The sequence below is a fragment of the Canis aureus genome, chromosome X, assembly GCF_053574225.1.
Source record: "Canis aureus isolate CA01 chromosome X, VMU_Caureus_v.1.0, whole genome shotgun sequence".
NCBI classification, from domain to species: domain Eukaryota; kingdom Metazoa; phylum Chordata; class Mammalia; order Carnivora; family Canidae; genus Canis; species Canis aureus.
The window spans coordinates 28,777,616-28,794,886 of record NC_135649.1 but is presented as its reverse complement, the minus strand read 5'-3'; the positions used below and the strand labels follow the sequence as shown (position 1 = coordinate 28,794,886).

At 37.0% G+C, this 17,271-nt stretch overlaps 1 protein-coding gene across 7 annotated transcripts in view; it reads right to left on the bottom strand.

The window, feature by feature from the left end:
- THOC2 (THO complex subunit 2) overlaps positions 1-17,271 on the bottom strand; it is a 130,666-nt gene that overhangs the window by 68,244 nt on the left and 45,151 nt on the right. For all 7 annotated transcript variants that reach the window (XM_077888294.1, XM_077888289.1, XM_077888287.1 and 4 more), the window contains exons 5-8: positions 14,830-14,900; positions 13,859-13,980; positions 13,086-13,219; positions 2,845-3,011 (exon numbers count right to left, since the gene is read on the bottom strand). In XM_077888294.1, the coding sequence (XP_077744420.1) occupies positions 2,845-3,011; positions 13,086-13,219; positions 13,859-13,980; positions 14,830-14,900 (494 nt within the window). The remainder of the gene's footprint in view (positions 1-2,844; positions 3,012-13,085; positions 13,220-13,858; positions 13,981-14,829; positions 14,901-17,271) is intronic.

Below are 17,271 nucleotides of genomic sequence, written 5' to 3'. Positions count from 1 at the left end.
TTACCTCCCAGACCACAAATTATCTAAAATCTTTGACATTTCTTCCTCCACCTTCAGTGGTCCTTCAGTCTGCAGATTTGCATAAGATAGCTCAAGTAGCAGAAACAAAGGAATGGTGTTACACAGAACAATATGAGGGTTACACTTTCCAATAATAGGTTATTTCTAAGTCAAATGTTTCTTGATTGGGTACTTCTTATATAAGAAAAGGGCCCATTATCTATTAAAAAAATTATTCCAACAATGTCAAACCCCCAAGGATATTTTAAATTCAGCTCAAAAGTATTACCATTATGAGGAATATTTTCATGTAAAAATTTTAAGATTCTAAAACTCACATTCAACTAACAATACTTGATGCTATACAGTAGGTCATCATTATTCACTGTAATATACTCTGAAACCTACAGTCTCCAAAGCCCTCACCTATATTCTAATTAATTAAGCTCAAGTTAAATTTCAGCTACCCTGTCACTTCAGCAGTTGGCTTCATGTTCTCAAACCCAAAGCAAACACAGTACCTCTTAAGATGTGATAAATACTTCAACTTTTCTTTCCCTGTACTAAGAGTGGACTCCCCGGCTGCTAGTAGAAACAGGGAAAGCTGAGATCACTAATTTTTGAACAAAGATAAAGTAATCTTGCCTAGAAACCCTGCCATGTGTCTTGTTTGTATCAAAATGCTATATGAAGTTCTGAACTGATTTCTCTTCTGGAGCATCCCAAAAAATGGAAAATAAAAGATAACCAGAGGCATTAAGTGGTGTTATCATTTGAGAATCCTAAAAGAAATCCTCTTACTATCCTGAATTTGAGCTCCAGTGGACAGGAATAGACCGTCTTTACCAGAATATCGTCAGTGCCTAGCAAAGCAACAGCGTATGATAAACATTCCATAAATGAAAAAAAAAAAAAACATTCCATAAATGAGTATTTCTTGACTGAGTATCCCAGGCAGGTAGACAAATTAGGAAAGCTATACCAAAGGGACAATAAAGCCTTATTAAATTAAAATCTTCCATACGATCATGAAAGTCCTCTTCCTAAAAACATAGATCATTTACAATTAGTGAGCATTTACTATAGGCTAAGCAGTATATTAATCCAGAAAAATCAGTAACATATAGACACAGATGTAGTTTATGCTAATATAAGATTTTTTTAATTAGAGATAAACAGAGAGAGAGAGAGAGAGAGAGAGAGACAGGCAGAGGGAGAAGCAGGCTCCATGCTGGGAGCCTGATGTGGGACTCGATCTCGGGTCTCCAGGATCACGCCCTGGGCTGAAGGCAGCGCTAAACCGCTAAGCCACCAGGGCTGCCTGTTTATGCTAATATAACCTGATAAGTGCCAGAAGTCTGTGTCAAATTTTGTGAAAACAGAGATTAAGAAATTACCAATTCCAAAGGGGTGAAGGTCCAGCAAGACTTTACAGAACAAGCAGCACTTGAACTTAAAGAACAGAAGTGTCCTCGGGGGATCCCGGAGTAGCTCAGCGGTTTAGTTGCCTGCCTTTGGCCCAGGGCATGATCCTGGAGTCACGGGATCAAGTCCCACATTGGGCTCCCTGCATGGAGCCTGCTTCTCCCTCTGCCTGTATCTCTGCCTCTCTCTCTCTGTGTCTCTCAGGAATAAATAAATAAAATATTTTTAAAAAAAAAAGAATAGAAGTGTCCTCAAGACAAAGAAAAGACAGATGAGAGGGCTGAGTAAGAGTTTCTAGTTATAAGGAACTGCATATAAATAAAGGCCTAAATAAAACAATATCTATACCTAAGTTCAAAAAAATGGCTAGTAATTTAATATGACTAGAATATTAAGATTTGAGTGGGGGGGGACTATTAAAGATGAGGCTGGAAAGAAAGAATAGGGCTAAATTGTAAAGAGCCTTTTCTGCCACGTTTAGAAGTTTGAATTTTATCCTACAAAGGTTTTGGAGCAGTCAATTTGATCTCTTCTAGAATATAACAGTAGAGGGACACCTGGGTGGCTCAGCTGTTGAGCGTCTGCCTTTGACTCAGGGCGTGATCCTGGGGTCCATGATCGAGTTCCACACCGGGCTTCTGCAGAGAGCCTGCTTATTCCTCTGCCTATGTCTCTGCCTCTCTCTCTCTCATGAATAAATAAAATCTTTAATTAAAAAAAAGAATGTAATAGTAGTAATAATATGAAAAATGGATTGAAAGAGAAATAATCGGAGGCACAGATTTATTAGATATAATTATTATAGTGGTTTAAAAGAAAAATAATGTAAAATGCCTCAAGAATTTATCCACGTCCATAAAAGAATTCCCATGGTCACCATCTGTGTAATAAAATTCTAACTCAACACAGTAGTCAAGGCCCTTGACAATCTAAAGTGTGCCTACCTTTCCAATTTCACTTCCTGTCCCTTTTTTCCCCTGTATCTTACAATCCAGCCACATCAGACTATGTACCGTTTTTTCAATCAGTTATATACATTTATACTGCCTTGTCTTCACTCACAGTATTTGTTATTTCTGACAGACAACTCTCAATCAACTCCTACTCATCCTTCAAGGACCAGATTTAAAAAGGGTTATATCTATAAAGTCTTCTCTAATCTCTCCCAAGGCTAAAATTTATTATGTTTTCCTCTAGGCTTTCACATCACATCATTCATACTACTAATACAGTACTTATCATATGGCATTGTAGCTATCCATTTATCTACCTCCTTAGCTAGAATGGCCAAGCTGAAACAAATCATTTACAAATAAAATTTGAAGTTGTACATATAAAACAATGAGATTTATCACTCTCTGTAACACACACATACACACACATATGTATACACATACACTTACATATTTTTTTTTTTACCTGGTAAAATTTGAATTTGAACCCAAGAATATGACACAGTGTTTGCGGTTCACACATACTCATGTAAGATTCTAATAAAGATATAAAGAAGTCATCATGTTCTGGCCTGCATTCAAACACTTCTAAAATGACATCCAAAACTCTATTGGGATCCAGATTAAAGCATCCTGCAACAGAGGAGATATACACAAATTCAAAAGTGATTATACATCATTTCTAATAAAATCATTAACTTTCAGGGAAAACATATAATAAGATAAAAATGTTTTTAAAAACAACTTCTTTTACAAGTCTGCTTCCCCCACACCAGAGGATAATCTTAATAATTTTCAAGATGATCAAGTCCATTCCCCATATTTTACAGATGAGAAATATGACTTGCCCAGGATTACCAAGGGGTTAATGACAGAATTGGGGCTGAAGCCCAGGACCTGCGATACACAGTCAAGTAAACTTTCTTGTATTCCACACTCTTGATTACTCAGGCTAGTTAAACAGCTCTGTATTTTTAATTCTCAGTAAAATATGACAATCAATGCATTTACAAGTTAGGCAACTAAAGTAAAGAGTTTTCTTTCATGTTTTAAAAAGCAATTAGAATGTTGGTAAACAGTTAAAAGTTCAGGTTCATAAAAGCAGAACATCATTTTTAGAATACTTAGTTCATCCTACATACAACAGAACTATAAACCATAACCATACCACTAATTTATATCTATGGTTTTGGGCAGACATTCTAAGAGGAAAACGAGTATACTACTGATACTGAAGAGACGGAAGAATACCAAGGAGTTGGAGAAATAACCAAAGAGTGTAGCTAACACAGGCAAGAGAGGAGAAAAACAATCTAGGCAGAGCCAGAAAAAGAAGGCAAAAGAAGCACTAACTAGGTTCCATTGGTTACTTATCCTTCCTAATCTCTTGGGGGTAAGCTAAAAAGGGCCAATAGACACAGATTTAATAGACATTTTTATCAGCCACCCTATTCTTAATACATTATTAATTCCACTTGCATTCAGCTTCACCTGTACCATAATTATATTATAGTACAGTCATATTATATGCACAACCATTTGCACACAACAAAAAGAAATAAATGTAAACAATACAGGCGATTCCACCCACCATTTCCTCACAATAAAATGTATGCTTATGACCCAGAGTGAGCATAAGATATCAATCTGCTTGCTGTTCCCTCAGTTTATATCAATTCCCATATGTCTTGTACATCAAGCTGAATGGAATTCTACAATTTTGAATTACCTATTTTCCAGTAGATATAACTCCTAAATGCAAGCTAACCACTTCATTGAGGCAAACAAATAAATACTCATTTCTTCTACTGCTGGAGGAAGAAAGAACAACTGTGTTGTTATAGTTATAGATAGATGACTTAGGAGATTTTTCAAAGAAAATTTTTATATAAGGTATTTTATGAGATTTCCAGAGTTACTTCTATTAACTCCACACTCAGAGTCACATTGAATGCTATAAAACTAATAATACCTGATTCACAGTATCTTAGCAATCACTTGGAAAACCAAACTCTCCAAATATAAAAAGTATTTCTTTCCTCTTTTTATGAAATCCAAAGAATACATTTTCTTCTATTTCTCATTCTAAGGGGAAAAAAGACTAACACAGTGATCATGTCTTACTGAAAAGAGCTCCAGATTTTGATAAATTCTCCAAAGAAATATTTACCAAAAGTTCTGAGAAGAAAACTTCTAAATATTTTTGTCTCGCCCTGTGCCCCCAAAAAGTATGGCCTATGAATGTAAAAATGAATCCAAAATAGCAAATGGGGCAGCCTGGGTGGCTCAGCAGTTTAGCGCCATCTTCAGCTTCAGTGTGATCCTGAGGACCCGGGATCAAGTCCCACATCGGGCTTCCTGCAGGGAACCTGCCTCTCCCTCTGCCTGTGTCTCTGCCTCTCTCTCTCTCTCTCTCTCTCTCTCTCTCTCTCTCATGAATAAAAAAATAAAATCTTTAAAAAATAGCAAATGGAATTTTTAAAGGCTACTAGTGGAAATATAAAATGTAAAATGGCACAACTACTTTGTAAAACTAGCAGTTTCCTTAAGAATTAAACTTATAACTACCCTGATCCAGGCAATTCATTCCTAAGTATTTATCAAAGAGAAATAAATGTCTATGTTCATACAAAGACTTGTACACATCTTTGATAGCAGCTTTACTTGTAATAATACAATCTCAAATGTCTATCAGCACGTAAATGGATCAACGATAGAACAGTGTAACTGAGATAAAAACAGCAAAATACTACTCAGAAAAAAAACAAGGAAAGAACTAATAATACAAGCAACAACATGGATGAATCACAAAATAATTATGCTGAATGAAATAAGCCAGACAAAAAAAGAATACTCACTATATGATTCCATTTATAAAAGAATTCTAGAAAATGCAAACTAATCTATAGTGACAGAAAAGATATCAGTGGTTGCCTGGAGAGGGGGAAACAGAGTGAAGAAAGATGAAACACAAAGGGGCATGAGGAAATTTGGGGGGACAAGGCACTGGTAAATGTGCATTATCTAGACTGCAGTGATGTTTTCACAGATGCATACACGTTATAACTCAAACTATACACTTAAAATATACAGTGTATGTCAAGTATGCCTCAATAAAACTGAAAAAATGCTTCTAAACTATTCTAACACTGAAAGTAAGACCTAGCAAATTCTCCAGCCTTATAACTGCTCCTAATTTACTAAATATGAAAATCCAATCACTAAATAAAAAATAAAAATGAATACTCTGATAATAGATGACAAAAGATACATTAAATATAATTTAATTTTGAAAAATTGCTGGTTGATAATTACCCATCAAGCTACATACACAAAACTTGTGAAATGACTAGAATAACATGGCACATGGGAATATTGTGCTTCATTCACTGTTTTCAAGTTTATATTTTCAATGTGCTACAATGTGAACCACCCTCATTATTGCTTTTTTTTTAACAGTACTACTGTATCAAGACTATTCTATCAGTGATCTGTACTGTCAAGTAACTACCAGTTTCTTTGTAGGTGCAATTTAAGGCAGTAATCTAAAAGAGAAGATATGTACTTTTATTTATGACAGATATCAACCTTTGCATCTTTCACAAAAGAAAAACTGGCTTATGAATTTTCTATTAAATGTCTCAAATTTATTGCAACTAAATAGAGTGACCTCTGCTCCATAAGATGGAAAAAGTAACCAAACCACAGATTTAGAAAGATGATTTTTTTTTAATTTTTATTTATTATTTATGATAGTCAGAGAGAGAGAGAGAGGCAGAGACATAGGCAGAGGGAGAAGCAGGCTCCATGCACTGGGAGCCCGACGTGGGATTCGATCCTGGGTCTCCAGGATCGCGCCCTGGACCAAAGGCAGGCGCCAAACCGCTGCGCCACCCAGGGATCCCGAAAGATGATTTTTAAACCTTAAAGATTTGCTAGGTGGGCAGTCCTGGCTCAGCGGTCTGGCACCGCCTTTGGCCCAGGGTGTGATCCTGGAGACCCCGGATCGAGTCCCACATCGGGCTCCCTGCATTGGAGCCTGCTTCTCCCTCTGCCTGTGTCTCTGCCTCTCTCTCTCTCATAAATAAATAAAATATTAAAAAAATATTTGCTAGATAACAGTTATTTCATATAGAATAAGACTCTAGTAACAATAAGCAAGCTTGGAATGTCCAAAATATTTTTTTTTCTAATGGCAGCTGTGGTAAAACAGAAGCATTCTTGTGCTCAACCATCTTAGAAAGGCTTTTGTGTAGCCCAAGAATCAAGTCAGGTGATCTTGAAAGAGATCATATGCTTAGCTCCCTACCTCTATCACCAGCTACACTAGGGATATATGCACACATATAATGCCTTTATGTCTTCTGAGGAACAAGCAGGGAACAAGTAGAAAAATAAAGCAGTAACAGTAACAGACCTGTAATGGCCATGGATGCAGTCCTTCATTTAAATAAACATTCATTAACCAACTGCTATGTGCCAGGCACTTGTGATATGGAGATTAATAAAATGTCTAAAAACAGAGTTTACACCTTTTGAATGTATCTTTTTAGAAATGCACTGAAAAGTAACTGAAATTTTCCCAAAGACAGACAAGATGGCAATAGTCATTATTAGAGAAAGTGATTGCAACTAGAGGCAAAAAAAAAATTATAGGTTCAACTTACAATGGCTGTTTGAGGAATATGCCAAATTGAGATTCCTAACAGGAAAGAAATCCCAAGGTAATATTGTAAACATGACTGGGAGAAATGTCCAGCCTGTACACTTGAGATGAGAAAACAGAATAGCTTCAATTATCACGCTCCACACAGAAAGGACCTTATGAGACAGAGAAAAACCACGTCTTGAACAAAAGGACATGATCTAGCATCTAGAATTACTTTAGAAACAGGCTATGCTGTAGTTTGAGTGCTTGGACCCTTCCACCAAAAATTCCTTTAAAAAAAAGATTTTATTTATTTATGAGAGAGAGAGAGAGAGAAGCAGAGACACAGGCAGAGGGAGAAGCAGGCTCCATGCAGGGAGCCGGATGTGGGACCCGATCCGGGGTCTCCAGAATCATGCCCTGGGCTGAAGGCAGATGCTTAACCGCTGAGCCACCCAGGCTGCCCCCAAAAATTCGTATGTGGAAATTCTAATCCCCTATGTGATGGTATTTAGGAGGTGGGGGCTTTGAGGGGTGATTAGGTTATTCACTAGAGCAGAGCTCTCATGAATGAGATTAATGCCCTTAAAAAAATAGAGCTTCCCTGCCCCTTCCACCATGTGAGGATACAGCAAGAACTCAGAAGTCTGCAACCTAAAGGAGGCCTTCACTAAAAACCCTGATTTTGGACTTCCAGCTTCCAGAACTCTGAGAGATACATTTCTATTGTTTATAAACCACCCAATCTGTGGTAACTTTGTTATAGCAGTCCAAACGGACTAAAACAGGCTAATAAAAACATTATTTCTAAGAAATAATATTTGCAAAAAACTGTACATCTCAAGGAAAAAACCAGAGAACCAAGATGCAGAGAAATGCATCTAACAAAAGTACAATTTTAAGGAAAAAAATCTATGCTTGAGAACTCCAATAGCTGTCTTTTTCCTTTTTTTAAGTTTTGTATTTATTATTTATTTGAGACAGAGTGAAAGAGAGAGTACAAGCAGGGGGCGGGCCAGAGGCAGAGGCAGAGGGAGAGGGAGAAGCAAGCTCCCATCTGATCAGGGAGCCCAAAGCAGGGCTCTATCCCAGGACCCTGAGATCATGACCTGAGCCAAAGGCAGATGCTTAACTGACTGAGCCACCCAGGCAGCCCAGCAGTCATCTTTTTCATAGCAGAAAAAAACTTTATAACTAGTATACAGTAAAGAAACTTCAATAAAGCAAAAACACAAAGGAGGCAGTCAACTGGGCTTCCCTTTTCAAAGGACAGTGGAAAGTTCAAACAGATAAGATGCTTCTAGGCTAAAAGGCTCTTACATCCAGATTGGTCCAAAAATAAAATACAAAGTGCACTCAAGATAACTTAGTCAAAGGGGTTAAATGTCCCATAATATACACAAGAATCATTCGACTTGGGGTCTTATTTTAATCTCTCTCTGGTCACCTGCCAAGCAGCTAAGAGAACTTGTGAGACTAAATGTGCAGATTCTCACCCTATCTTTCCCCACCCACAGCCAAATCTACAATCTTGGAAACCAGGCAACAAATTAAGGTCCTGAGGTTTGGAGAAGAGGGCTTGGGTTCTGAGTGAGAAGGAAAGGGTTAGAGCCTAGGCCAAAAAGATCCTGGACCACTAAACCCAAAACTAGGAAAAACTATTTCCACTCCCTAAAACTACACTCACGTTAGTCCAGGACTACTTTTTAGCCAGAACTTCTGATTTAGAGCAGAAATCAGCATTGTGTGGCCTATGGGTCAAATCCATTCAGTTTCTATAAATAAAGTTGTACTAGAACACATTTATTTACATATTGTCTATGGTTGCTTTAAAACTACAAAGGCAGAGTTGAATAGTTGCAACAGACACCACATGGCCCACAAAGCAAACAAATATTTACTAACTCATCCTTTATAGAAAAAGTTTCCTGAGTCCTAATTTAAAAGAAAGAAAAGGAATACCTATTACTCTTTTTTAAGGGCATTCAGAAGAATAGTGCTTATAGTTTAGTTCAACAATCAAAGATGTCCATCTCTGGTATCTTTCTTTGAATTTCTAAAAGATGCTTTTTGCCATCCTGATGCAGGGTTCATTTGTGTGGGGTCTAGAACTTGGTAGCTAAAGACCCTCCTAATAACTATCCATTCTCGTTTAATAAGTTTTTTAAAATTAGCGTCAGACTTGAGATCACAACCACCAAACAGATTCATGATTCTTCTTTGCTTACTCATGCAGTAAACAGTCCCTATCTGACAGGATATAAACATTTTTATTACATTTAGGATACAAACATTTTGATGTGTCAGAATCTTTTAGGGAGCAATTTATTAGATTTTAATTAAGGATGATAAGGATTTCTCCTGATCAGGCCAAGTGCCCTGAAACATAAGTGCATTTAAATGCATACCTCCCAAATTAGGTATCAGTTCTGCCAATGGCTAGTGAAGGAGATCAGACCCAAGATAGCTTTGTATGAGGTATTACGTCCAGATTGCTCTACAGAGAAAATGATGGGAATAAACAAGGGGAAACTTGTTTAAAGATGTCTTGAAAATAAGATGCTAGGTCAGTGAACTGCTCTGGCCAGATGAGACAAGGCCTGCGTGGAATCTGCATCCAATAAATTTTAACACTCAACAAGTACTCATTGGAATTGGGAGTCTTAACCTCAATCTCCATGTTGATGAAAAATTCTTTCCTCAGACAATAGGGGAGAGGACAGACTCAGCTAGCCAGAGAGAAACAAACACTGAGTCAGGGAGATGAGCTTATTAAAATCTTCCACATTGGGGCACTTGGGTGGCTCAGTTGGTTAAGCATTTGCCTTTGGCTCAGGTCATGATCCCGTCCTGGGATTGGGTCCCACACTGGGCTCCCTGTTCAGCGGAGAGCCTGCTCCTCCGTCTGCCCTTCCTCCCTGCTCATGATCTCTCTCTCAAATAAATAAATAAAATCTTTAAAAATAAAAAAAACCCTCCATGTCAAGGAAAAGAGGCTAAGAATCACTGTAAACTCTGCAAGAAAGAGAGAAATACTCATTCATTTTTCAACAAATATTTACTTGGGACCTTCATACCAGGTTCTGAAGTACTGAACAAAACAAAAACCACTGTTTTCATGAAGCTGATGTTCCGGGGGCGGGTAGAAAATAAAATGCATTTCATATTATATGGTGATAAGTGTTCAGAAGAAAATACAGTGAATGAAAGGGAGTGTTGAGGGGGATGGTCAGGGAAGACTATACTGAGGAGGTAACATGTGAGTGCTTCTGGCCTAGTCTGCTTGGAGGTCCACTTGGTATATTGTGAGACTGCAGTTGTGACTACCACACTGTTCTTCAGAGACAGTAACATAACCTGTTCTATATGAGAGCCAAGTTCAAGGTAAGAAAGTAGTGTATATTTTCCCAGTTAGATAAAAGCATACCTTCAAGAAAATTCCTCTTTGAAATGTCCTAAAATAACAAAGAACTAAAAAGGTATAAACCCACAAAGACAAAACTTAGAAGAAACAAGGACAAGAATTATCAACAAATAGATAAAACAGAAACACAAGAATAATTGAGGAGCTTACACAGCATAAGAATTTTTTTTTAGCATAAGAATTTTTAATGTGAGGGGCACCTGGGTGGCTCAATTGGTTAAGCATCTGCCCTCAGCTCAGGTTATGATCCTAGAGTCCTGGGATGGAACCCTGCATTGGGCTCCCTGCTCAGCAGAGAATCTGCCTCTCCCGCTTCCCCCATTTCTGTGTTCGTTCTCTCTCTCAAATAAATAAATCTTTAAAAAAAATTTTTTTATCTGAGAAATATCATCTTAAAAGAGTACATGGAAGGATGTAAGGAATGACAAAGCTATAGGAAAGCAATACTACAAAGCAAGCATCTCAAGCTAGATCAAAATGCTGTAGGAAAAATGTAGAGCCTACCCTGAAAAGAATAGAAAGGAAACCCTTTGGAGGCTTTTTAAAAATAGGTCATGCCACACAGATAAGAGCCCTGCAGCCCACAGCCCACTAGTCTTAGTGGTAAATTGATAACAGGAGGAAGTAGCAAAGAGAATAAATCAGCTGCCAGAACTACACTCACTTCAAAGGTGGGAGAGGGATGGGTGAAACGGGTGATGGGGATTGAAGAGAACACTTGTGATGAACACTGGGTTTTGTATGGAAGTGGTGAATCACTATATTGTACACCTGAAACTAATACTACACTGTGTTAATAGGAATTTAAATAAAAACTTTTTTAAAAAGATAAATTTAAAGTAAAAGTTATTTATCTGCTACACCTGCTGATCACCGAAAGCCTAAGGTAAAAACAAAGGTAACTGTAGTAAATCTAGTTTTATCTGGATTTCTATACACAGGAATGGAGGAAGGGAATGAAGATTGGGACACTTCCTCTCTCTTACTCATACATATATTTCAAAAGCAGAGGAAAAAAAATTGAGAAGTCGAGCATAAGCATCACCTAAAATATAACCAGTAATGCAGGGAACATGACTTCTCCAACAGGTCTCAAAATCTAAAACATCTAGGTGTTGTGAAATCTTCCCTAAGATAGCACACCTAACAAGTAATAGCAAAATCTCTTTCCATTCTGAAAAATCAGGACTACCCTAGTTTTCTACCATTCATTCCTCCTTTCTACAGAAGCCAACTATTTCCTCCAAATGCTCAATGCAAATAAAAAAGATTAATGCTAAAGAAATTCTATTTAAAAGGTAGGGAGAGTAACACTTCCCTATCTTTTACAATACCTGCCACACTTATTTTAAATAAGCTGTTGTACAAATGTTGGAGAGGATGTGGAGAAAGGGGAACCCTCTTGCACTGTCGGTGGGAATGTGAACTAGTGCAGCCACTCTGCAAAACTGTGTGGAGGTTCCTCAGAGAGTTAAAAATAGAGCTACCCTATGACCCAGCAATTGCACTACTGAGGATTTACCCCAAAGATACAAATACAGATGCAGTGAAACAGCAGGACACCTGCGCCCCAATGTTTATAGCAGCAATGTCCACAACAGCCAAACTGTGGAAGGAGCCTCAGTGTCCATCGAAAGATGACTGGATAAAGAAGATGTGGTCTATGTATACAATGGAATATTACTCAGGCATTAGAAAGGACATATACCCACCATTTGCTTCAACATGGATGGAACTGGAGGGTATTAGGCTGAGTGAAATAAGTCAATTGGAGGACAAACATTATATGGTCCCATTCATTTGGGGAATATAAAAAATAGTGAAAGGGAATAAAGAGGAAAGGAGAGAAAATGAACGAGAAATATTAGTGAGGGTGACAGAACATGAGAGACTCCTAACTCTGGGAAATGAACAAGGGGTGGTGGAGGGGGAGGTCGGCAGGGGGATGGGGTGACTGGGTAACGGGCACTGAGGGGGGCACTTGACAGGATGAGCACTGGGTGTTATGCTCTATGGTGGCAAATCGAACCCCAATAAAAAATATGCATAAATAAATAAATAAGCTGTTGTAATGATAAAGCAAGATATGTATCAAAGTTTCTTGTAAAGGTATTTTTAAAGTCAAGCTCAAAAGAACTAAACATCACCATGTTTCGAGAGTTCAATGAAGATTTTATTAAAGTTTCACATGTTCTTATTTTCTGCCCTCTATAAAGTTACTGAGAAATACTTAAAAATTAAAGGTACTAGAGAGAAAAGAAACTAATACACACAGGTAACAGTGACAAAAAAAGATTTTTCATAAATATCATCCCAAATTTTATTAGTACTGATAAAATCTTTAAAGTACAAGCTAGACACTTCTTTTTTTAAGATTTCATTTAATTATTCATGAAAGAGAGAGAGAGAGGCAGAGGGAGAAGCAAGCACCCTTCGAGGGGCCTGATGCAGGACTCGATCCCAAGACCCTGAATCATGCCTTCAGCCAAAGGCAGATGCTCAAACACTGAGCCACCCAGGTGTCCCATCATTTCTTAATTAAAAAAAGAAAAATACTGGGTGAAATCCACTTTTTGTCTTTATGGTTATTCTCCAACAGTTTAGAAAAACTTACTATCACATAGATATGTCTTACCTATTAAAGATTTGATATTTTCTAAGATTAAATCACTAGTAATATTTCCAGATAAATCTTGCCCCAATTCAGCAATCAGCTTGGCATAACCTTCATTCTCTTCTCTTAACAAATTGAATTTTTGCTGCTTATAACTGAAATTAGATAAACATCATAAAGGGAATAAAATTAATTCAATTAACAAGCTTACATACAAGTACTGTATTCTCACTGAATTTTCATATCTACTATATAGAACAATTATAAGAATAGTTGTTGAAAGTTTACTTCTTTGTCTATCTTTTAAAAAGAACATAACAATGATTCATAAGAAACATCTCAATGTTAATTACACAGGGAAAACCAGTAACACAAAGAATACTGCTAATCCAAAGGAACAATAACATACCACTATTTCCACTGTTGACTAAGAATGTACCCTAGGGTATAACCATACTTGTAAATTATTTTACTAATAAAATAATTATTTTATTATTATTATAATAATTTTATTATTATTTATATATTTATATATTATTATTTATATAATAAGCACTGAATATTATTTTAACTTCTAATATAGAAAAAAATTAACATTGGTTTCACACAGGTAAAGTTCACTGCTGACTCAATAATCCTAGGCTTCTTTCAAAAGGAAAAATCATAAGACATTCCAACAGCAGCAACAAAAAAGAAAACTTCAAACTGCCTTTAGAAACTTCTAGTATTCAAAATGAGAACTAAGAAAACATACTCAGATATTTGATCTGCAACACAAAGATATATGTACTTACAAGAGTTTTGTCTTGATTTTAACGGACTTTTGATTAAACTGCTGTGATTGTTTGATAAGCCCTAATGATTCCAATGTTTCTGGATCCAGGCGTTCCTTTAGAACTGTGTCTGAAACTAAATACTGTATTAAAAAATATTAAAGGCTGTTTATTCCTTAGCATATCCACAATTTAAGTACATTCAAAATAACTTTTCCCCAATAAAAATATTAAAATCACATTTAAATATATATCAACAACTTTCAATTTATTTTTTAAAAAAAGCTTGGAACTTCAATTTAACAAAAACGATGACTTCAAATATTGAAAAGTGTGACATACAGCTCTTTAAATAAAACTCACTAAAAAATTATATGCATGCTGTATACAGCGTACAAATGACAAGAACTACAGATGAAATTCTGATTAAAATTGAATTTTTCTTTAAGATTAACAGCACTTCAGCCTTCATGAGTTTCTACTGTTTAAGTCAAATTCTAGTAGACCAAAGACAAGGACATCTTCCAGGTCTGAGTAATAGCATTTCTCCTTGGTTCTAAATGTATGAACATAAAATAGTTTACTAGACAATGATTATGACAAGTTCTAGAATTTATTATTTTTAAACTACCTCCATTCTTTTCCTCCTTGCCTAATAAAGAGTTTATGAAAAACTCTTCAGTTTAAAAGCTGTCCACATCACTTCTACTGATTTAATAGATTCTTACCTTTTCCTTATTTAGGAACTTACTAGGTCAGGAATATCACCAAATTTTGATATATACAGATAGTTTATGTGATATGAGACCTGCATATTTCACAAAAGTACTTATCATTCTAATTTTACAAAGCATTCCATTTCAAGATCCAAATCTCACCTTATAATGAATAGCCAAAGGAATGTCAATATCGTCCTCCATTAACATGATTAGCTGTGATTACAACTGTTAAATGTAAAAATCTAGAAAGGGAAAGTATTTTTTATAACTTACCAAACATGCTAATACCAATTGTGTAAAATAGTCTCTCTTGCTTTTTTCTTCTAAACAATTCGTCTCAATATCTATAATGATGGAAGAAAAAAAGACAAAAGTTTGATTTTTTCTAGACTGTCTCCAGCACTATATAGTAAGATACTTATTTTCTTTAAAGCTACCTAATTTTAAAATGTCTCATTCTGAATTTGGAAAAAAATTCGCAACTATAGTAAGCATGAGCTGTCCTTCATATGCATATGAATGCTTAGGATTAATTTTTCCTGATACTGGAGACTGACCCTGTGACGAATGGCAAATCCATAAAATGATATGTTGATTACACAGGAGCTACATGCTATGGTACTGGAAGCAACAAAACTTTGAAACAATAATGTTTGTAAAAATGGAAATATTCAAGCAAAGTTTAAATGACAACACGTTAGAGATGCTGAAGAAGAGATTTCTTCCTTAGGTGGAAAGCTGAACTAGGTGACAAAAAAGATCTCCTAACACTAAAGATCTTAATACCTATGAAGATTAAACCTCTGACCTTGGCCACCTTGGTACCATGTACCATGTTCTTTTTTTTTTTTTTTTTTTTGAAGAAAAATGTAAGACTTATAGTCACACAGAGAGAGAGAGAGAGAGAGAGAGAGAGAGAGGCAGAGACACAGGCAGAGGGAGAAGCAGGCTCCATGCACCGGGAGCCCAACGTGGAACTCGATCCCGGGTCTCCAGGATCGCGCCCTTGGCCAAAGGCAGGCGCTAAACCGCTGAGCCACCCAGGGATCCCCTATGTACCATGTTCTAACCAAGCTACCTGGCATCAACTCTATGAAAAGACAGTGTTAAAAGAATATTTTTAACATCCTATTTTGAATTACAATTCCAGTCAGCAAACAAAAATTTATTCATGATTTTTATTTTCTTCCTATTGAAATATTAAAAAACTGAGGGGCAGCCCTGGTGGCTCAGGGGTTTAGCGCCGCCTTCAGCCCGGGGCATGATCCTGGAGACCCGGGATCGAGTCCAAGGTCGGGCTCCCTGCATGGAGCCTGCTTCTCCCTCTGCCTGTGTCTCTGCCTCTCTCTCTCATGAATAAATAAATAAAATCTTAAAAAAAAATAAAGCATGGGGCCCAGGGAAGAGACCCCTCTTAAAAAAAAAAGAAAAGAAACTGAGACCTCCCTGAGTTTCAGTAATTATTCAGAAAATCTGTCAAACAATTTTATGATTATGGAGGACATAAAATAATTAGCTCTTAATGCCAAACATCAAAAAAATTCAACCAGGATTGACAGGATTACAAAGTTGATCTCAAGATTATTGCTTTAATGATTACATACTATTTATTATATTAAGCTCAACTCATAATTTACAAGAGACACCGATTTTGGTGATGTAATAAAATTGTCTTCTAAGGGTTCTACAGTTCTCCCCAGATGTCATAGCACTGATTGACTTCAGTTTACTTTCTATTGCCATCACTGAGAATCAAGAGAAAGGAATTTATCATCAAACGTGTTCACATTTTCCTGGCCCTTCTCCCCTTTCCAGTCTTAGTGCCATTTCCCAATATCCTGGCCACTGGAGCTAAACACATGGTCAGCTCAAACATATTAAGAGAATTACAGGGTACAATTTATACAATGTAAACTGCAATACAATCTCATTCTCTCAGTAAGAATTTTAATCCATGTGTATCTCATCAATCCCTTCCAGGGATTCCAAGTTGTCTCCCTATTTTCTGGTCTTCTTTTCCCTCCTCGGCCTAGAACTTCAAGGACACTGATCTTGAGGGCTCAGGACTAAACTGGGCCTATCCTTTTAACCAATATCTATCTACCCAGGCCCAAAAGTCCCTGAGATCTACCCCCAAAGTCCCTAAGATCAGAGCAGCTGGGTAGCAGGTTCATCCTCTTCAAGCCAAGTCTGCTCTCCTTTTAGCCATCTGACCTGATCAAGATACTACTCTCTGGGTTCTGACCATGTTAGGAAATGCTTAATAGAACTTCAGTAAATTTCTTTGTTGAGCTATCTCAACAACCAATACAGGACTCTATTATAATCACAGTTACGCTTTCCCTGTTTCTTCCTTCTTTTTGTCCTAACTCATGAACTATTCTAATAAATTCATTATCCCTGACTCATCAATCCTGAATCAGTACCTAGTAAATTCTCTTTAATTTCCCCTATGAGGGGCTCTGGATGGCTCCGTCTGTTAAGCCTCTGCCAGCTCAGGTCATGATCCCAGGGTCCTGGGATCAAGCCCTGCATTGGACTGGGCTCTCTGCTCAGTGGGGAGTCTGTTTCTCCCTCTCCCACTCCTACTCCTGCTCCTGCTCCTGCTCCTCCTGCTTGTGTTCTGTGTGTGTGTGTCAAATAAATAAATAAAATATTCTTAAAAAATAATTTCCCCTATGCTACTAAAAGCCCTCAATCATTTCCAACTGTAGG